Raw genomic sequence first — 21,727 nt, forward strand, 5'->3', positions numbered from 1 at the left:
CCCCGAAACAGGGGACCCCCCAGTCCCGGGGACCCCCCGAGCCCCCGGGGACCTCCAGAGCACCCCCCAAGCTCCGGGCACCTCCCGAGCTCCGGGCATCCCCCGCGCCCCCGGGCACCCCCAGAGCCAGGGGATCCCCCGAGCTCCGGGCACCCCCAAGCCCGCCCGGGGACCTCCTGAGCCAGGCGGCTCCCCAGTCCCCGGCACCCCCCGAGCCCCGGGCACCCCCTGAGCCTCTGGGCTCCTCCCGAGCCAGGGGACCCCCCGAGACCCCGGGCACCTCCCGAGCCCCGGCTGTGCCTGCGCAGCCCTTCCCCCGGGAAGGGCCGGGAGTAGCACCGAGAGGGAAGAGGGGACAAAGCGGCCGGAGCTCACCTGAGGCCGGCAGCCTTGCGCGGGGCCGGTTTGTAGCAGTGCTGCCCTTCCCTGAAGTAGAGCCCGGCGCGGGCGGGCGGGCAGAGGCAGCCGCAGAGCAGCAGCAGCAGCACAGGGATGAGAGGCTGGAGCGGCGGGGCCATGCTGGGACAGCGGCAGCTGCCGGGACACGGCCGGTCCGGGCTCTGAGGGCGGAGGGAGGGAGGCGCGGAGGGACGGCCGGGGCGGGGCTCACCTGAGGCGGGCGGGGACAGCGGCACCGAGCCGGGGTGCGCTCGCTGAGCCCCGCCGAAGGGAGCCTGATGGATCTGTGAGGGATGAGGAACAGATATACCGCGTTCCCAGCTCACACGCTCAGAAATTTGATCACATGGGTTGTGACCAGAGGACTTGTGTCTGGGACAGGCGGTGGTACAGGTTTCTTTACCTTTGGCCTAACACCTCAGCATTGTGCTAGACTGTGACCAGCGGCTGTGACTGGTTTTTTGCTTGGTTGTGTTTTTTTTCCAAGTCCCGAGTTCTGAATTTCTCAAGCCTTTAATGGTGCAATTTACAAAGGAACATAGGCCTGTGTTGTTTTCTAAGCTGTTCCTTAGTGTTCGGACATCTGAAGATTCTTTGTTATCTGCTAGAACATGTAGCCARTAGTAAAAACAGTTTTCTAATTTTCCTGCAGAAGGTTCTAGTAACTGTGTGAATGCATTACCAGTCTCTTTTCCATACATTAGCTACATTTCGTGTTTGATAAACAGGTTTAGTGAACCACAGACAGTTCTCCCCGGATTGTTTCTCTTCCTTAGCTCTCATCCCTTTTTGTAGAAGGCCTGAGGTTTATTAGCTCCACACTGTGAACAGAGAAAGGCACTGGGAACCAACGCACCAAAAGGAAYAGCAGAGCAAGAGTGGAGCCTGTGTGTTGAATGCAGTGGTTTTTGGTAGCACTCCTAAGGGTGATGCAGGTAGCCCAGGTTAGYTGAGACTTGCTTCAGCTTGTCTGGTAGCCATTCCCAGATCTCTAAAATTATCTGATGGCCTGTAGCCAGGCTTATCTCAAATTCAATAGGCTATCTTCTCAACAATCTGCCATTCTGAAAAGCCAGTTCCTCCCAAGCAAACCATTAAAAAAGAGATATCCCAAAATGCCTCCCTGCATGTGGCTATTTATTGCCAGTGAGTAGCAGTAAAAAGACCAAAAATCAATGAAAAAAAACCAAAAAAACAACAAAAAGCCCAGCAACCACAAAAGCCTGTGCTCTTTGTGGTCTCATCTCAAGCCCATCACGAGGGCTGTGGTGTCTGGAGCCTSCTCTGGAGGCACTGGAAGTGGTGGGCAGCCCGATAATAGACACTGTGGGACAGCTGTGCCCARTGCCAGGCTGCTCCTAATCTCCCCTGTGCCAAAAGTCCCTGGGAGCCGGCCYGTCCAGCACAGTCCCCTCTGTCCCCAATGCCTCTCTCTGCTAATCTGCAGCTGCACATGTGCCATGGCTGTGCCTGGAAGTGCCTCGGGCTGTTAACAGCCTTGGGGCTTCTCAGGGCTGAGCAGGACAGGCCTGTGACTCAATCTACAGAGAAACAGGCTCCTCCTAGGCCAGGTTTGGGATAAAGCAAGACTTGGAGCTTCACAGAAATGCAGATGGGGAAAAGAGGCCCAAACCCACATCCGCTTCACAAAGCATCTCAGCYACCTGGTGTCATGTGCCAGAATTTTTAAGACTCTCTAAGGAAGCGCTTCAGAGGAGGCACATGATTGTAGGGAGCTATTTTCAGCAAGAGGAAAAACCCTATTAAGTGATTGCATGTTTCCTTCACTTCCCTTTTCCCYCTTTCCTTGTGAGATGTGCTCAGTGAGCATGTTTATTGCTGAAATTTTGCCTAATTTATTGGATGGTGAGCCTTCAGCCTCTTTCTAAGCTGTGTCGGTTGTGAATACATTGCATATTTTAAATAGTATTTATTTAGTGTCAGCAGCTCTCTGATGCATTGTGTGAGACTTGCTTTCAAAGTAAACATCCAAATAACATTTTCAGAATTARGAAATTGTAGAAGATATCCACTGCCATTGTGGGAAATATTGATAGTGTGGCAATGGGACGGAACTTTTTGGTTATATTGCTGGGTAAATTAAATGTCCTAGAGAATACTTAGCTTTTGGGAAATGATAAAATGATTGKGTTTTAAGGAAACAAAATTAATCTACCTGAATTTAAAGTCTTCTTTTTATTGCTCCCTACTGAGTATGTTCRTAGCATGGCAGAGGATGACAGGAAGCTTGCTCTCTACTCTTTTGCAACACACTTCTAGTGCTGAGCTCTGTGTTAGGAGCAGTTTTCTTTCCCTTCATTGTCTGATGGGAGAAGTGGAAGTCATCAAGTAGAGGGGAAGCCTGGAATAAGATGATTTTTCTTCTGGAAGCTCAGAAATTCCTTATCTCTAGCAACCCATAAAGTGGTAGAGTAGTTATGTTCAGTGAGTCAAGTCCTTCCAATGTCACATTATTTAATGCTAAATAATTTAAGGTGCTTTCCTAATTATAGTTCCTTTCCCCRTCCTTAAAAGGAACACTTGCAAGGCAGTGACAGTCGTTTGACATGTAATGAAATTGCTCTAGGCTCCCAGAAGTCAGTCCATCCTGGGTTTCTGCTGCTCAGTGATACTGCTCCTGGTTATCAGCACCAAACATGAGTGTGCTGTGTTTGGTTGTGCCTCACATCATTTCCTTTAACACAGTGAGATGTTTCACACTGTGAGCATTTTGGTTCACTTCAGCGAGCTTGAGTGGAATGGGGTTTTCACCTCCAGCATTTTCCTGGCAACTTCTGAAGTGCATCTCAGATAAATGAAAATAGGAAATATTAGAAATGCTGTATTTGTTAATAGTAGGAAATAAAGAGAGAGAGAGAGAGAGAGAGGGAGAGAGAGAGCATCTGTGCTAGTTAGTCACAACTTAATTCAAGTTTTGGCTGAAAATGATGGATGTTCTTATGACTGTTTAAGGAACATACATCACTGAGAGTGCAATATTATATTTGTTACAAGGTATTTTTTGTTACTGCTCCTGTTCCCTTCCTTTATGCAGTCAGAGACTGGGAATGATGCTTGTTAGTGAAGTTTGCCTTGCAATGCACTGAATGTTGTGATTATAGGAGGTTTCTGCTCACAAGTTGTTACYGTTTTTATTATGGGTGTTGTCCTCTATGACTCACATGATGCTAAAATTTAAATTATGTGGCAGAAGCACCTGTGCTTAATAAATTAAGATCACTTACTTGGGGCTATAATCTCTACATATGCACATATATTTGTATACATATAACATATAATATCAAATAATTAAACACAAATAGAATATGCACATATATTCATGCGTCACACTGCTGCACAGAGAACTGGAATCAATTGTGAGGGGGTGCATGTGACAGTGCTGCTTTCCAAGCCACTCAGTGATGCCCCTGTGCTGTTGTAGCTGTGCCCAGGCAACAGAGAGCCCCTTTGCCTGCTGGGGCAATGCCCTGTGGAGCAGCCTGGGGCTGGCTACTCCCCTGGCTGGCTGAGTGACAGTCCCACGGGTATAAAAGGGCCCCTGGGGCCGGGCTGTGCTGGGTGCAGCTGATAGAGCAGCAGGCAGAGGGTTTGTTCTGGGGACTGCTGCTGGAGAGCCTGGGTGAGRCTGTAGCCACCAACGGGTCCGAGCCACACAAAATGCGTGAAATTGTGCACCTGCAGATCGGCCAGTGTGGGAACCAGATCGGATCCAAGGTAAGGGCTCTTTGCAACAATGCTTGTTAGGACGGGATCAGAGGGAGCAGGGCACCATCATCAATGGATGGGGACCTTTGGGGGGACAATTATCTCGTTAACTCAATGGCAGGATGGTAGGGAACTCAATGCACGTCAGCAGGGAACATGAGTGTCTTGGTATGAATGGCAAAAGATGCGCTTGCTCTTCTGCAAAGGTTAATGCTCGTCTGCAATAACCATGGCACAGTGATTATAAATGCTCCAGAACATCCCTGCTGGGACTCATATTCCCAGGGGGAATTCATATAGGCTGTGAAATACTGGGACAAGTGACAGAGCCAGTAATTCYGGGGCCTTGAAGTTGTGCTGCCGGTATTTTAGTTCAGCCATGCAGCAGCAACTCTGCCATAATTTATTAATATCATAGAATCATACAATGGTTTGGATTCGAAGGGACCTTAAAGATCATATGGGATCATATTAATCAAAAGCATAACTGTGYTAGAGTGACACAAAGTGTCACTGGCCTCCCGTGAGAGACAGATATGTCATTTGGAGTATTTTTGTGTCGTTCAAACACTAGCATGCTGTGGCTTAGAGAGTAGTCACTCTTGCTGACTTTCTAGCTTAGGAGTAAAATAATCCCCTCAATTACTTTATTCTGTGTGATTGGGATGTCCATCCTTTTTTTTTTTTTTTAATTGATAAATAGGAAGTTGTCAAAAATTTGTCCATTTCAGGCTGGGAGATCTTTTAAGACATGGTATAGYTGAGGGGTTGCTCTGTTGTGTTCTTCCTCCTTTTCTTTCTCCCACAAATCTCGCCTTGATTCCTTTTAAGGGAACACGAAGCATGGAATATACACATATTGGCAGTGGTGTTTTGTACACTCCAAATGGGACTGGATGCTAACCCAGGAGACCTTTAAYATTAGAATAGCCTGGTCATTACAGTGGGTGGGTGTGTCTGCAGAACACTGCGGTGGCTGCTGCGCAGATAAGAGCCCAGCACAAGAGCACATCCATGTGAGTGTCAAGATAGGACRTTTAGGACCAGCAGCTGTTTGTGGAAAGCCTTGCTCATGTACAAAATTGCCTGTACCAGCATTGTCATGCTATGGTCCCACTTGTGCATGACAGGAATCCAGGCAATTCTCCCTAATCCACACCCTCACAACCTTTTTGTTAAGCTCTTACCAACTAGTAACTGTTATTTAAACTTTCAAACTAATATAAATTCTCTTTTACTATAAAGAGAACGAATTGAGGGCCTCCACCTATTAGTGTGTGGGTCATAGCTAAGCAGGTAAGTGATCTACTAAACTCCCTTGAATTTATTTGGGGAGGGGTAGAGGATTCCTGTTCTGATCTGTAAGTAAATGGCAAAACATCCCCTGCTGCAGGCACAGTTCCCAGAGCTGGTGCTGAACATGTTGTACTGTAAATAAATAAACCTTTCTTAGTGTGTTGTACCTCTGTCCTTTTCCAGTTCTGGGAGGTGCTTGGTGAGGAACATGGGATTGACATCACTGGGAACTACCGTGGGGATTCACCACTGCAACTGGAGCGAATTAACGTGTACTTCAATGAGGCTTATTGTAAGTGCTCAGCAGAGCCAATAAGGAGGGTAAAATAAATTAAAATTTTCTTATTAAGAAGAAATTAAAAAAACCACTAAAAGCCTAAACCACTGTGGGTGGGTTGCACTTTTCAGAGTGGGCTGTAAGCCTGTTTCTTTGACCTCTGGTAATTATTTGCATTAATTTTGTTTTTGTTCTAGCCCATAAATATGTGCCCCGTTCCATCCTGGTGGACCTGGAGCCTGGGACAATGGACAGCGTCCGCTCCAGCCGAATYGGGCCCCTCTTTCGACCTGACAACTTTATCCATGGTATGTACAGCACTCAGCCAGCAAAGKGACTGTCCCAAAAAGGCTTTGGAACTCCTGGCACTGTAGCCTGTAAAAATTCTCCTGTTAATGTTGTGGCTGTTCTGTAATTCCGTTCACAGGTAATTCAGGTGCTGGCAACAACTGGGCCAAGGGCCACTACACAGAAGGTGCTGAGCTGATCGAAAACGTCATGGATGTGGTCAGGAACGAGTGTGAGAGCTGTGACTGCCTTCAGGGATTCCAGCTCATCCATTCCCTTGGTGGTGGCACGGGCTCAGGCATGGGCACGCTCCTCATCAACAAGATCAGAGAGGAATATCCYGACAGGATCATGAACACCTTCAGTGTTGTGCCCTCACCCAAAGTGTCCGACACGGTGGTGGAGCCRTACAACGCCATCCTCTCCATCCACCAGCTGATAGAGAACACAGATGAAACCTTCTGCATTGACAACGAAGCTCTCTATGATATATGCTTTAGGACATTAAAGCTCACCAATCCCACCTACGGGGATCTCAACCACCTGGTGTCCCTCACGATGAGYGGCGTCACCACCTCGCTGCGTTTCCCTGGCCAGCTGAACGCGGATCTGCGGAAGYTGGCGGTCAACATGGTGCCCTTTCCTCGCCTGCACTTCTTCATGCCAGGCTTTGCCCCGCTGACRGCTCGGGGSAGCCAGCAGTACCGGGCCCTGTCGGTGCCAGAGCTCACCCAGCAGATGTTCGATGCTCGGAACATGATGGCAGCCTGCGACCCYCGCCGTGGCCGCTACCTCACCGTCGCCTGCATCTTCAGGGGCAGAATGTCCACCAGGGAAGTGGATGAGCAGCTGCTRTCTATCCAGACCAAGAACAGCTCCTACTTTGTGGAGTGGATTCCTAACAATGTCAAAGTGGCCGTGTGTGACATCCCGCCACGAGGCCTGAAGATGGCGGCCACTTTCATTGGCAATAACACGGCCATTCAGGAGCTCTTCATCAGGGTGTCCGAACAGTTCTCGGCCATGTTCAGAAGGAAGGCGTTTCTCCACTGGTACACGGGGGAAGGCATGGATGAGATGGAGTTTTCTGAAGCAGAAGGTAACACAAATGACCTCGTGTCCGAGTACCAACAGTACCAGGATGCCACTGCAGATGTGGAGGAATTTGAAGAGGTAGAAGTAGAACCAGAAGCCAAGCCAGAAAAGGAAGCAGAGTAAAAAGTATCAAAACATTCTCCAAATARGCCTGTTCACATTCACTAAAGACAAAGCAATAGCCATCATCTGCATATCCAAAATAACACATTTCTTCRGAACTTTTTCTATGCATCTGGCCAAATATATCTGACATCACAACACAATGCTTTTGAAATTAATGGCAGCTCTGCTTTACTGTCTTAAACAACTGTTGACACTGAATCTCTCCCAAAACAAATCTACTATGGAGACAAGTTGTCWCACAACAGCCTTTCTTGTAAATGGATTCACTTTCAGAATATGATCACCAGATACTGAATGTACTATACAGCCACTGTGCCTGTGTATATAGATCAGGATCATAAGCAATAGAAAAATACGCTGGCAGCTCATCACATTTATTTATTCTCAGGTAAACAYAGTCCCTGTTGATTGTGAACTTGTTACTGTTTTAGGAACACGTGCACATCTGCAAGGCCTGCAAAGACAGTGACTCTTTTGTTATCACTCCACAGACTGATGCAGATATTCAGACAAGTTCAGCTCCTTGAGCTGCAGGGAGAAGGCAAAGGCAAGAAAAGGGGGCAAATGACTGAATATGCACATTATTATTTTATTTTTTAAGTACTTTAATTGTTCTATCACATTTTTGGCTTATATTATTGCAGAGCTTGTGTTCATTATCAGGGTGTGGTTTGTTTCTATTTCAAACTATAGGTTAAGTTACTTTAGCACACTAAGTTGTGACATTGTATAAAAGTTTTGGTGTGGTATTTTTTCCTAGGTACTAACTACTGTAAATTTTTTTCCTAACATTCCGTACAACAAAAATGACATAGAATGGTTGGTAGCTTGCTAATATAAATTCCATGGCAGTCACTAAATCAAAACTGTATTCTGACTTCAGTGAAAAGAATTTCTTGCCATCACAGCYGTCCACTTAACAATGTATTTATAATACTCTTTTAAATAAAGATTATATACCATTCTATAAAAGTTTTATACTTGAAACATTTGATAGACAAACCCCCATAGTTTATTCTTGCAAGAACTTTGAATTACATTAATTTTACCCTTAGGTACRAATATTTATTACGCTMTGAAGAAATTAGTATCTYGTGTTTGAATTCAGTCTTGGTGAAGGAATCTGAAGCCAATTCTGTGCAGTGAGACAAGGTCATCCCTGCTGTGAGGACACTGCAGCAGGAATATGCAAAAACTTCCCCCAAAGCAACACAGCTCTTTGTCCCCAGCCAAGAGAAGTGTCTCCCTCTATTCCTACTGCTTCCCAGGAAATGTCTGCGCCTCTCCCTCTCCTCCCCACAGTGACAGGTAATCAGGACAGCCAATTCACAAKATTCCTGTGYTTGTTTCCTCACCTCTCACCTGACACCAGGTCTCCCAATTGGTGACTCACTGCCCAGCGTCTCAGACAGATCTCAGACAGATCTGGAGATTAGATCCCAGCAGTACATCCATGGCACAATATCCAGTTTAGAGTTTTCAAAATTATATGCTATACTCTATGCTGATACAGATTTTAGCCACGATCTTTTCCCAAAATATAATCATTAGAATGCAGTAGGCAGGAAAGTTTTAAACAACAATTAAACCTTTCATTTATTTATTCGCCTGAAATACCAGCATGAAACCCAAAGAGATTTGGCTTAAATATAAATATTGTTACTGAATGTTAAGACTGTGCTAAAAGCAGTCTTTTATTTCAACGTAAGGGAAAAGTAAATGCCTCTACAAAATGGAAACTTTGTTTCAAGASGAACAACACTTTCCACACATTCAGAAATTACATTTATTAGCATGCCAATTTACATGCAGAGGCAAGTCCTACAGTTCATGTGATGATGTGACATTGCAGAGTCTTGAGCTTGCCTACAGCTTTGCAGTTTGCTGGTATTCACCACAGATCAGTTCCTACAAGAGATTTAAAATACAAGTTATTCAAGAGTATGAGCAAGGAACACTTCAAACAAAGGTAATAATATTTAATCTCAGATAAGGAATAAAAGCTCTTCTATTCAGAACASAAAACATTTCAGCTGCTTGTGATGTATAAAATGCCACAAATAAAGGTACAAGCAGCATTTGTCTCACAGAGAACCCAGGAGTTTGCTGATCAGGGCAAACAGGAGTTCAGAGAGGCTGTCTGCTGGCTTAGGAAGTATGATTATCATAGAGAAACGTGTGAGCATCACTACAGATCCCCAGCTGTTCTGTGTAAGCCCACAGAAGTCTGCCCAAACCCCAAGTGGTTCAGTGCAGAGCGTGACAGACAGTRCATCTCAGTTCAYTAATGAGATTAGGCSGTTTCCCATCTCACACCTAAYCAGGTCACRGACACCKGCGCACATTCGCACACCAGCCGCAATCCCCTCCACTCCCATGCCTGGAAATCGAGCTGATTATCTCCAGATATYGGGGACTAATGGACTCAGCAATTACAGACCATGGCTAACCCCACTCTCGCACTGCAGAGCGCCAACCCCGCACCCAGCCCACCCCACCCACTTACATTTCACTCCTTTTTGGGTTTCACCGTTTTCACCGTGGCCACCGCTGCCCTCTCCGCCTCTGCTTTGTACTGCGGCTTCATGGCAGCCCGCACGGCCTGGGCGCAGATCTGCGAGTACCGGATGTAGCTGCGGCCGGGGACACAGACGGAGGTGAGACCCAGACCCGGGCCCGGCATCTCCCGGCCCCAAACCCGCGTTTCCCCCGCAGCAGCACCGCTGTGCCAACCCGCCCTCCCCGCCAGCCGTTCTCTGACAGCCCCTCCGGTGAGCCCCTGGCCCCCGCCGTGTGGCGGGGCTGTCGCCACAGCGCTACCTGAGCCCGGCCTGTCGCCAATACGCCACCATGGCTGCGACTCCAAGGTCAGCGCGCGCCGCAGGGGACGGCTCCGCCGGCCAATCAGCGGGCKGGAGCTGCTCACGCGCGCTGCCGCTCACGGGCGCGCGCCTCCGGCACCGACCAATCAGAGGGCTCCGCTCCAGCGCGCGGCTCCCGCCTTTTCCGCCTGACGCGCCCCGGGAGCGCCCCGCCCCTTCCCCGGGGCCCGGGCGGCCCCGTGGCCGTGAGGGGTGGAGGGCGGGGCCATGGCGGCACCGTGCCCCTCACAGCTGATCCCGTCGGGAAAGGTGCGTCCCCTTCCCGGTGTGGAAAGGTTCCGGCTCCGCCCCCGCCCGCGGTCCAAAACCATGGGAATGAGTGTGTGCATTTAGTGGTTCAGAGCCGTTAGTTTGCCGGAAACACACTACATGTCAATTACCTAAAGAACATAAATTAAAGACCACATTTTCTATAAGGCCAATGGCAATATAGCACTTGAGTTAGTTACACACTCACTCCTTCCTCAGAAGTCATCCTTAAGGAGATTAAATATTGAGGTTTTAMAAAATTCTTGCACTTTTGTTCTCTTACTTCCTTCCATCCAAAGCCAAACCATTTTTAAAGCACAGAGTAATTTTCAGCTTTATTAGAGATCTCTTTTAGTCCAGAATCATTGCAATTAACAATCCACACAGTAATGTCAGAAAAGAGACACCAGAATAAAAAGAACAACTGTTCACCAGGTATGTCAGTCTGTCTCCAGCATACRACAGTAAGATCTGGACAAGTGATYGGCTTGGGTTTAAGTTGAACAATTCTGACTCCTATTCCTATTGAATTTTGGGTTATTTCTTGAATCCATGTATTGCAATTATTCCTACTTAATTTTATAGAAATAACTAGTGTAAAAGAGGCAGCAAACAATTTTTACTTCATGCATTTATTTTCTTCTTTATCTGTGTGTGAACTGTATTATAATTTTGTGACTGATGTGGTATATTGGAGCAAAGCTTTTCAATTTGCAAAAATGAAATAAAAGTATTTGTTATCACAAACATTTCTGTGCTTTTARCACAGATAGGTGCCAGTGTTATGATATTGAAAGGAAACATATTTGGTTTCGAAGCCCCAGTCATAACAATGATAACAAAAAGATACAAGACAGCACCAGAGATTTTGGGAAGCCCCTCTGTGCTACCTAAGCAGCATGTTTGCAAGACAAGTAACTACAGTTCTTACATACATGGAGAAAGGGGATGTTACATGCAAATGCTTCTTTAATGGTAACATCTGATGATTTGGTAGTTAAAAAATAATTAGCAACAAGATTATTTTAAGCCTTATGGGCAGMCCAGGCCCATGGCTTGGCAAAGAAAAATCGTGCCAGTAGAGTTGGACATTTTCTTCCAGCTACAGGCCCCTCTATTCCTGCCTCATGGCTTCTCTGGTTCCTCTTCCTACCCCATTTCTCACCTGTTTTTTGCTCCACAATTTTCTTTTTCCACCACATCTTCTCTCTCTGTACCTCTCCATGAAATTCCTCTGCCTGCAATTCTGTAAGATCAGCTCAGATTTAAATCCATAGTGAAGATACACATCTTGGATACAATTATTTGCACATTTACCTCTATTTACTGTTCGTTTGTGTTGATAGATAATAATCCAGCATGAATTGAAAAAATTAAACCTTTGGAAGAGGTACAAACCATGCTGAGACAGAGCAGATATCAATCAGTGACAGAAATTGTGCTCTACAAAAATTCCAGSGTAATTATTGATCTTTATGCAGCTATTAAAAGGCACCATTATAAATTTGTACAACCTGTTTTCATGCCCAGTTTAGATGCCAGGAGATATTTGTAAAGCCCTAAACTTTCCTCAGGTAAGAATTTTCAGAGAGAGAAGATAGGAGAMAGCACATAAAGGGAGGTTTAGAAAGAGGTTGCAGAGAAAAGGGTATACATTAGAGTTAGATGCAGAGGTCAAGAGAAGCCGCAGCAGTGCGATTAGCAACATCCAGAAATGTGAGCGTGGAGAGGTCTGGGGGAACTAAGGATGTGAGGTTAGACATGTCCAAAGAAACWGAGGAAGWGAGGGAAGAAGCATCCTGAAAGGTGAGATTGGAGACATCCAGAAAGGGTGCAGAGATGAGATTGGAAACATCCTCAGGAGYTGAAGGAGATAATCCAGAGGAGCGCTGAAACATGAAATAATTAAAATCGGTGAGGTCTAGAGATTCTGACGAGGTGGAGGAGCTGTACTCTGAGACACCCGGTGAGGATGGAGGGATTGTACAGGAAAAGTCCAGGGAAGCTGAGGAGGTGTGGGTGGAAGCATCTGTGGAGGACGAAGAAGTGAGACTGGAGAGGTCTAGAGAGAGTGAAGAAGTAGGGCTGGAGAAATCTGTGGAGGATACAGAGGTGACACTTGAGAGATCTAAAGAGATTGAGGAACTGTCACCAGACTGATCCAGAGAGCCTGATGAAGTGAGACTTGATAGGTCCAGTGAAATTGAAGAGGAGAAACTGGAGCGCTCCCAGGAGTCTGAAGAGGTGAGACTGGAGAGCTCTAAAGAGATTGAAGAGGACGTACTGGAGAAGTCCGAGGAGGCTGAAGATGTGAGACTTGAAAGGTCCAGCGAGGATGAAGAAGTGAGACTGGAGAATTCCACAGAGGATGAAGAGCTCAGACTAGATAAATCCAATGAATCTGAAAAGGGGATTTTAAAGCGCTCCAAGGAGGTCAAAGTCTTGACACTGGAGGGGTCCAGGGAGGCCAAAAAAGTGAGACCAAGTAGGTCCAGGTAGGTTGAAGAGATGACACTGAAAAGCCAAATAAATCCCCAACATGATGKGTGTTAAATCAAGAGTATTTTAAACTAAAGGTCTCTATTAACACACCAAAACAAAATAACAACATGATCCCATTTTTTTTTAACAGTAAGATTCAAACTGTGTGCTTGGTCTATCAGTAGTTTCTGTTTTGGTGCAGGAAAACTCCAGTAATAACTCTGCACAGAATTATTGAGAACATTGTGCCTTTTCAGGGGACCAGTACAGAACACGTGTACAGTTGCAGACAGTCTTCCATCCTGACATGACTGTCCTTGTTCAACCAGATTTCTTTTTCTTTGTAGCATGTGCAGRATTTGTTTTTGGAAGCAAGCAATGTGCTAAACTGATTCTGTGTCCAAGAAATACACATTTCAGGAGCAGCAGTTCTAATTATTTTTCAGATAAAAAGAGGTCTTATTTCATTACCTTTATTTTATACCTCAGGGCATGAAACCTGCATAATAACAATAATGTTTAATTTGTTCCTGGTTTAATAAAAATATCCTGAAGAGAAGCTGTGATAGAAGGCAGACATGTGATTAAAAAAGGAACAGAACAGCTTAAATTTCAGTTCAAAAAGGTGCATCTAATTATAGTGTGAGTGGATCAAGAGGCTGATCCACAGCTGCCTCCTCTTGTCTCCAGACTGCACCGCAAAGCACAGAGCTCTCAAAACCTGCTGGTGCCTCTCCAGACACGCACAGGAAGGCACAGAAAGTTTTTTTCACTCTCCCCAACCGTATTTTATGGACCAAGAAATGCAGGATACACAGGTGCAGGAGGCTGCAGCTTCTCAGGTGAACACAGCCCAGCTTTGCCCGTGTTCTTACACAACCCATGTCCAGATGAGTGTGTAATGGATTTAACATAATCACCATGGGTGCAACTCCCACCCAGGTCACCTCTTAACTGAAGCAGGTGTCTGCTGAACAGCCTCTGAGRTACAGTGATGTCTTACTATATAAACATTAAAATTGTGGGGATTTAGCACAGCACAAAAATGACCACACTGAAAAACAATTGTTTATATACCAAAGATTAGACCCCCAAAAGTTCTTGAATATATTTAGTACTTATAGATGATGCTTCTATAATTTTAGAGCTCTTGCAACATGGTTGCAATTCTTTCAAGAGTACAATGTTTATAGATCAAAATGCAAACCAAATGCTAATTTATTATGAAATTCCAAGTTTGCTTGCTGCCCTGTATTCTTAATAAGACMTAAAAGTAATTAACCCCTTCAAAATCCCTTGTTATCTAAAGACACTATGGTTTCGTGACTGTCTTTAATCTCAAAGCTTTCSCAAGTGCATTTTGCAGGGGAGAACAAGTATTTAAAAAAAAAAGGCAAACTACAGTACAATAAAAAGCCGGTGTCCAACAGGCTCTAAATTCCATCATCWCTTCACTGTGCTCTTTCTGTCCTAATTTAAAATAGCAAAGTTATTTCACTTTTTCCTATAACACTGTAAACAACTATGRAATTATGGTCATCATTGTATAAAATGTACAGGTCAGTAATAACGTTTCCTACCTTGGATAGYGTGGATTTACCTCCTTTCTTTGCCTGGGTAAGCCATACTGGGCTGTGCTGGTAAAGCTCTGCTGTTCTCTCTGCTGCTGACCCTAATCTGCTCCACAGCCACTGGAAATGATGCCATGCTGATGACAATACGGGTCATCTTCTGGTAAATCTCCTGTCTAAGCACAGCACAGCACAGAGTGCCAGCCAAAACCACACTGAAATAAGCTCCAGTCTTAGAAAGATACAGTTCTGTGCTACTTCCCATTGCAGGACAGTATTTTGAAGGTTAGTTGATAAAGCAGTCAAAGACATCAATTTTCAACTTTTGGACACCTGGATTCAAAATAAAAATAATTTTGCAGTGTCATCCAAGTCTCAGCTGTCTATTCTACAAAATCTGGCATGAACAGCCTGAGGAGGGACCCAGGATCTGCAGAGCAGGATTSAGGTACATTCAAGTTTTGAAAATCTTGTGCATTATCTCTTTTCATGTGTTAAATGACTTGTGTTACTTTTAAAATGTGGTTATAACAAAATAGCATGATGATTTAAGATTTTTTTGTCCACAGATGATGATGGTCCTCCCAAGGTAAGCAAGTAGTTCAGCTRGGTTGTAACATGTAGCCTTACCTTTAGAATAATTCAGTTTTATAGCAATACAGTAAAAAAAGYTATAAAGTTGTTAAGACAGAAATTAACAGGTCCTGTGTAAGTGAAAGAACAACCTTCACCTTAAGAAATGGAATGACTCACTGCTTCCAAACAAGCTCTTTATCAGCACTCTTCAGTTCTTCTATAAATGTGAACCTCAACAGGCTGCTGACCTTGCCTTTGACCCAATGCTCTSTCAGGGCCAGGGGATTGGAAATGTTGCAATTATTAGACAATGGGTGCTTAGATTTACTCTAGATGACATTTATTGGAAATGTAAATGCAAGTACAGACCACAAAAAACAGATCAGCAATGTTGTAGGAAATGGTGGTTACAACTTTTCTGCTTTTTTTCCACAGCAAGCCACTGGCTGACACTTGTAGTTCACAMCTGTATGGCTGAACAGGTGCTGACACCCATAGGTAGGCAGGGGTCCATAAGAGGCCACAGCACTAATTTGTTCACAACACATTCCCTACCTCTGCCCCTTCACTTCCCATGTCCTTTCCCCTTTTTTTTTCAAATTCCTTTCCTCCTGGTTCTTTAGTTCTGTCCCTCCAGCTGTAGCTGCTTTCTCTTACCCACCTCCTCCATTGCTTCYAACCACCAGAACCCACAGGTTCTCTGCACTGCCCCTCTCCCAGCAGTGTGGTGCATTCCCACAGAAAACTGAAATCTGGCTGCTTCTAAATGCCAGATTTGCAGAAAAGATGAGTTATTAAGAAGCAAAAAAGACAATGGCAGCTGTGAACGTGAATTTTAGGATATGCATTTCAATAAAAGAAGCCACTCACTCTGGGGTATTTCTTCACCTTTAACCATCTCATTTTAGATTAGTCACCTAGCAGTTATAAAATACAAATAGACCAGAAAGTTTTAGGAATTAGCCAGAATTGAAACAAAATTTTATTTAAAAAGCGYCACATACAGAAAGCCATACTCTGACAGAATGAGAATGCAGCCATATAAATAAAATAGAAGAATGAAAATYATTATCTTTCAAGAAGTTGTTGAATGCCTGCCTCAAGAAGTAAGGTTTTTTCAGTGCAAGGCCAAACTGTGAGTTTTACTATGCAGTCTTTAATGCAGAAAAATTTGAAGATAAAAAAACCTGAATTTAGAATATTAAATGATGTTAATGGCTGAGCAAACATAAAAAAAAAATAGTTTCAAACTAAGCATTTTTATCAGAAATGATTTTGCAGAAGTTTCACATACACTTTTAAAATTGAAATGTTTCAGTTGTAATAATCTGTAAAAGTATGGCAAACCTCAATGACTTCAATTAGTAAGGTAGTCTCAAACCATTTCTGTTTAGAAAAATATTTAGAATAGTTAATTTTTAAAAGTTATATATCTATATTCCTGTTTTCTTCCCCCAACACAAACCTTACAGAAATGTTCTTATTTGTTTACCACTTAAAATGACTCCAGTTCTCTATGTAGCAGACATTACTTAACAGGCAATTTGATATAACAGAAATGGCATGCAGAATCAAATATGCTGGGCTGGGTGACATTTCATAAGGCTAAGAGAGTCTTGAAATCACTTGTAAGCTTAGAATCAAAATTCCAGGAAAAGCCTCGGGCACCAGAGTACCACCATCAGCTAATTCTGGGCTGTTCACACTGAGGGAGCCTCGTGGGACAGAGAGTCCCTGTGAGGTCCCCAGGACTACTGGCAGACTGGCACACCATGAGAGGTGTCACGGGCTGACCTTTCAGTTCCTGCACAGAAYGACTGGTGACAGTACCAAGAACCTACAACGAGTACCAGGAAACAAACACAGACTGGAGAACACMGAGTGAAAACCTTGAGAATACAAAGGGCCTTGTACTGTGAGCAAATTAGTTCAAAAGGTAAAGGAATCTGGAACTTAGAACGGTGGTTAAATTAATGGACAACACAGTGTTCAGTGAATGTAGCAGGTTATTTCTGGAGCGTGATCAAGTTAATGAGTATATTGTTAAAYACTACTTCCTCTTTAAATTATTAATTTAAATTATTCCTTTAARTACTATGTATCTCCTTAGCCACCTTCACAAAGGTTTTCTAGTCTTTAACTGGTTCTTTGAAATGAGAACTTACTATTGTAGCAGCTTACAAGATTTTAAGGCTCTATGCTTTTTGTACCTTTATGTAATGGGCTTTTAGAAATGGAGATACTTATTGTACAAGTTTAAGATAAAATTTGATTTCRAGGTACTGCATGCCCAGCTCATTAAYGTTGCATTTAGGAGCAGGATTTAGGTCYTGGTAGGTAGGTAAAAGACATTTTGATGTTTTACCTAGTGACTGAAAAACAATTTGAGTACCGTGTTAGTTCAACCAGTCAAACAAGTTAAAAAGCTTATCAAAAAATATTTTGTACATTCTTTTATATTTCAAGCATCAAGTAATAAGCTTTCTGTTAAACCAAGTTGTATCACACAACTGTCAAAAATCAACAAAAATAACAAYGCTGGAACAACCATTCTACTTAATTTTGGGCTTGGTCCCAAAAGAGGTAGTCCGTAAGTCACACAAAAAATAAGTTAGCCTAACATGCCAGTGTCCACCACCATATGCAGCCTCACCACTAAATGAGGTTATTTCATACCTGCAAACATTTTAAGTTAGTGTTCATGTAAATACAGGAACTACACTTGAAAATTATTTCTTCTGTAACCGCAATTCGGTTCAGCTGACCCAATATATTAAATAGCCTTTGAGCCTCAGCCTTAGTAAGAATTCAGCTTTTCTCCAAATTCAATTTATAACATGCCTAATACACACATCCTTTAAAAAACAAAGGATAGATGTATTTAGACCTGGAGAGAAGCTGCAGGTTAAGCCTCGTTAGTGGTCTAAGGTCTAAGAACTATCATCATTTCTCTACAAACGCTGCTGCTGCCATTGAATTCCTCATGGTTCCTCTTGCTGAAGCTGCAAACTCTTCAATTTCAGCATTCAATCTTTTAATTACCCATTCCAGTGCTTCACGGCCCTACAGTTAAAGAAAAGTTTATCAGTGTGTAAATMTTAGCAAGTAAGTAAATCAGTTAAATTCTTACTGAAAATGACTAGACATTTTAGTTAAAAACAGAAGGAGCAGAAATACATGCCTCTGATATTTGTTACGTCAGTAACTGGAGTACTGCTGGAACATGTTCTGCTTACATTTCATGAAAAACAATTTCAGCAGTTCTCATATTATGATCCCAAAAGACTTTTTATGCAGACTRCTTTATCGTTCTCAAGGCTGAACTCAAGATATCTTTGGATTGCCAGAAGACAGACTCTCAACTAAAATACTGTTTCTCATTGCTCCCACATAATTATTTCAGATCTGTCTGGATGTGGATCCTTTTTTGACAGCAAAAATGAACACAAGGCATCAATAGGGCAACACAAGAGTGACRGTGTCACACTTGCGAGAATGGAAATGTTTTCTCCAGTGAAGGTTCTGAGACCTTTGCCAATAATAATTTASTATCTCCATTCACAAGAGGAAAAAGAAGAGGAAGTTCAGCACRCTGAACATTCAGTCTCCACAGTAAAGACAGAACTATGTGGCCTCTTCCTACGACTGCTGACAAAGCCAAAAAGTAAAAGAGAGATTTTTATTCCCTTTGACATTTTGCCAGCAATCACACATTTTACACAATGGCCATACTTACTTTTTTAGCATTGGAAGAAATTGTGTTTGCCATTAGCCCTTCTAAATAACTGCTGAGACTGACACCTTTTACAGAKATTATTGCTTCTTGTGTCAGAATGGTTCTGAAACAGAGAGAGAAAATGGAATTATTCTGTGTAGTTTAAAAAAGAATGCACTGCTAAAAGAAACTCACTCCTCCACAACAAGTACATTCCCTTARTCAGCTCTGCTGTATAACACAGCACTTCCAGCCCCCTAAACACAACCCACTTCCACAMTGTGTGGCTGCTTTATGCTTCTACTTATAAGATAAAACCCAAGAGTGCCCACCAAGTCCAAGTCTCCCTTTGTGGCTCAGCTGTTTCCARCTTTAGCAGCAGGATGTTAAGAGTRGAAACAGCAGATTTGGAGTGACASTATACTGGCAAARCAGTATTAAAACATCCCCATCAACAATAAGGATTTAACATTTTTGTTGTGACAGAAATACCTCCTATGTTAGAGCCCCTTCAGAATTATCACCACCTCCAGCAGTATAGATGCTGTAAAGTCTAAACTGCCTTAAAACCCCAAGCCACCACGAAAACACAAGCCTCCAAATTTAGAGGCTAAAGGTGGATAAATGTGCTTTCCAGGGCAGATTCTGTGCTTGGGCTGAGGAAGAGATCAGAAACAAGGAGCTGAAAACTGCAGATGTACACAAACTCAGTTACAGACAGGAAAACCCCTAAAAGCTGAACTGGATTTCAGCACAGCACAACCCAAAGTCTCCCAGTGACTCTGCAGAGCCAATGTCACTGGAGGGAATGACAGTCCATTTAATCCTTTTCTAGACAAGTTKCTGTAWCAGAGGCCATGTAAACCTCATCTTCTGATCAAGTGAAGCCATGGAAGTTTTCAAAGCAAAGTCTAGTAGTTCAGGGCAATCTCAGAGCAGGGAGGTACTTACTTATGTGGTTCATGAGGGTGTGGTTTATAGACAAGCCTCTCATCTACTGACACGAGGTTTGTAAATGAAATCTGCAGAACACAGGACAGTATTACTGCGTGATACAAATAAAAGAGTAGTACAGAGRGCAAAATGTTACACAATTAGGAATCACAGTGTACATACACCAAGAGGCTTTAAAATTTCTTTTCCTAATACTATCCCCACCCCCAAATCTCCTCCTGTCCTGCTCATTAACATGGTCAGATGCTTTAGTCATAGCAAGTTCCAAGAATCTACCAGCTCCTTCCTGGAAMACAGAACTGGTCAACAACCAGTTACAAGTTAAACTTTCAACTTGTATTGTTCTAATGCAATTTGCAAGTTACTGTCAAGCTGATTTTCCTTTTCAAGTGTACAAGGTGTTGTTATACTCCGTGATCCATTTCAGCTACACAAACACAACTACTTACATTACAGGATTTAAGCTCCATTGTTTTTTTCACAGGGTCAACAACAGAATGCTCTTGYACGTATGTCCTTGTTCTGCAGGTGCCGATGAGCTGGGGCAAACAGAGATGRATTAATTCCAGTAACCCACTGCAATTTTTCAAGCCTTTAAAAACACAAGTAATGGTTACTGCATTCAACAAACATTAAGGGAAAGGGATTAACAGTTTAGCTTAAAACAAAACTATTCAGTTGAGGTAGATCTCAATTTCCAGATGGAAGCAATCTGAGATCTACACAACTTTTGGCTATCACAGTCACTGTGTGCTGCCGTTGAGCTTTCCTGATACATAAATGCTTAAACCATTAAACTATTAAACCATTACAGTTATGAAATGCTACACATCTATTACAACAGCTGGCTCAGGAGCTTCCCCTCCCTGCGGCATCCCTTTCTGGCCTGTGACACAACACTCACCGATTTCACAATGGAAGGGATGCCCCACTCAGTGCTCAGGAGCCTGTGGCTGTGCAGCTTCCCGCTGGGATCCACGTGTCTGTCCAGGACATCGACTCCCACCACGCTGGGGTTCATGGGATTGGGGTATTTCCGCATAGCAGCTGTCATCACAGTTTCCCAGGGGTGGCTGCTCAAACAGAATCAGGACACAAAGCTGTACACCTCTGTTTTCCAMAGGATTATATCTTTCTCTGGAGAAAAACCTGTATTTCGTTGACTGGGCCATGGCACATGAAAATCAAACACACACCTATTAATCGGGTGTGCTGAGTTCTACTATAACTGGGTAAGAATGTTTGCCCTGTGACACAATACWAAAACACTGCACTTTATCCAGATTTCGGTAATACTGTCGTGGTATTATTAAGTTGTTACTTTCCTCTGACGAGTACTTCCTTCGGATTATTTTAATACAGGTATTGTGGAGCACTTGAGCCCCGCCACCATGAAAGGCCTCATCGTGTTGGGCGAGCGCTGCCCCAGGAAGGCGAGGGCAGCACAAGGACCCTCCTCAGAGCCGGCAGCCCCGGCGGCTCCGCACAGGCACCGCTCCTGCTGAGCTCCCCCAGCCCGTGACCCCGGCCCGGCAAGGACGCGCGGGGGAAGGGCAGGGGGGTGAGAGGCCGCGGCCGCCGGAGCGGGGCTGAGGCGCGGAACTCCCGGGGGCGGCCCTGGCGCAGCGCAGCCCCCGCGGCCCCCGGAGTCATTCCCCCGTGCCCGGGTCCGGCCCCGCCGCTCCCCGCCCGCTGCCCCGCACGGCACCTACTCGAACACGTGTTCCGAGGTCCAGATCTTCATGGCTGCGGCGGGCAGGGCCCGGGAAGGCTCCGGGGGCAGCACCGCCTCTGCCGCCGCTCGGCACCGCGGGCCCGGCTCTGCCGCCGGTGCGCGCGCCTGCGCGGGGAGCGCCCGCCAATCGCAGCGGCGCCGCGCTGACGTCACGGGGCGCGTGCGCGTGCCCGGGGCCGCGTCCGCTCGGGGACACTCGGGGACACTCGGGGTGAGGCTCGGGCACGGCCCGGGATAGGCGGGCTGGGCTGGGCTGGGCTGGGCCGGGCTGGGCTGAAGGTGAAAGGCACGGCCGGGGGTGGCACCGCCCATCGCACACACACGGGCGGGTGCGCTGTGTGAGCCGCGCTCCGGCCC

The 21,727-nt window shown here is 44.8% G+C and overlaps 4 protein-coding genes across 4 annotated transcripts in view; 1 reads left to right on the top strand and 3 right to left on the bottom strand.

The window, feature by feature from the left end:
• CTSZ (cathepsin Z) overlaps positions 1 to 672 on the bottom strand; it is a 5,136-nt gene extending 4,464 nt beyond the window's left edge. The window contains exon 1 of the mRNA XM_057378122.1: positions 376 to 672. Coding sequence (XP_057234105.1) covers positions 376 to 518 — 143 coding nt within the window. The 5' untranslated portion in view covers positions 519 to 672. The remainder of the gene's footprint in view (positions 1 to 375) is intronic.
• Positions 673 to 3,768: 3,096 nt separating this feature from the next.
• TUBB1 (tubulin beta 1 class VI) lies at positions 3,769 to 8,159 on the top strand. Its single transcript, XM_057378131.1, has 4 exons — positions 3,769 to 4,134; positions 5,605 to 5,713; positions 5,896 to 6,006; positions 6,126 to 8,159. The coding sequence occupies exons 1-4, from the start codon at positions 4,078 to 4,080 to the stop codon at positions 7,202 to 7,204; spliced, it is 1,356 nt and encodes a 451-aa protein (XP_057234114.1). The 5' UTR covers positions 3,769 to 4,077; the 3' UTR covers positions 7,205 to 8,159.
• An 820-nt stretch (positions 8,160 to 8,979) lies between these two features.
• ATP5F1E (ATP synthase F1 subunit epsilon) lies at positions 8,980 to 10,113 on the bottom strand. Its single transcript, XM_057378132.1, has 3 exons — positions 10,028 to 10,113; positions 9,714 to 9,840; positions 8,980 to 9,115 (listed from the first exon to the last, which is right to left on the bottom strand). The coding sequence occupies exons 1-2, from the start codon at positions 10,057 to 10,059 to the stop codon at positions 9,717 to 9,719; spliced, it is 156 nt and encodes a 51-aa protein (XP_057234115.1). The 5' UTR covers positions 10,060 to 10,113; the 3' UTR covers positions 8,980 to 9,115; positions 9,714 to 9,716.
• A 5,676-nt stretch (positions 10,114 to 15,789) lies between these two features.
• On the bottom strand, positions 15,790 to 21,485 carry PRELID3B (PRELI domain containing 3B). Its single transcript, XM_057378137.1, is given in 7 exon segments — positions 15,790 to 17,960; positions 17,963 to 18,029; positions 18,703 to 18,805; positions 19,633 to 19,703; positions 20,085 to 20,174; positions 20,540 to 20,708; positions 21,348 to 21,485. Coding segments are annotated over 7 exon segments (603 nt in total). The 5' UTR covers positions 21,380 to 21,485; the 3' UTR covers positions 15,790 to 17,889.
• Positions 21,486 to 21,727: the final 242 nt, after the last annotated feature.

Source organism: Malurus melanocephalus, unplaced genomic scaffold (genome assembly GCF_030028575.1).
Source record: "Malurus melanocephalus ecotype Western Australia unplaced genomic scaffold, MMel_1.1 scaffold_341, whole genome shotgun sequence".
NCBI classification, from domain to species: Eukaryota; Metazoa; Chordata; class Aves; order Passeriformes; family Maluridae; genus Malurus; species Malurus melanocephalus.

Bases quoted from the DNA above. Each gene is read 5' to 3' on its own strand.
- ATP5F1E (XM_057378132.1), bottom strand. From the start codon at position 10,059: ATGGTGGCGTATTGGCGACAGGCCGGGCTCAG. The intron at 9,841-10,027 runs GTAGCGCTGTGG...CCCCGGCCGCAG, and splicing joins TGGCGACAGGCCGGGCTCAG to CTACATCCGGTACTCGCAGA.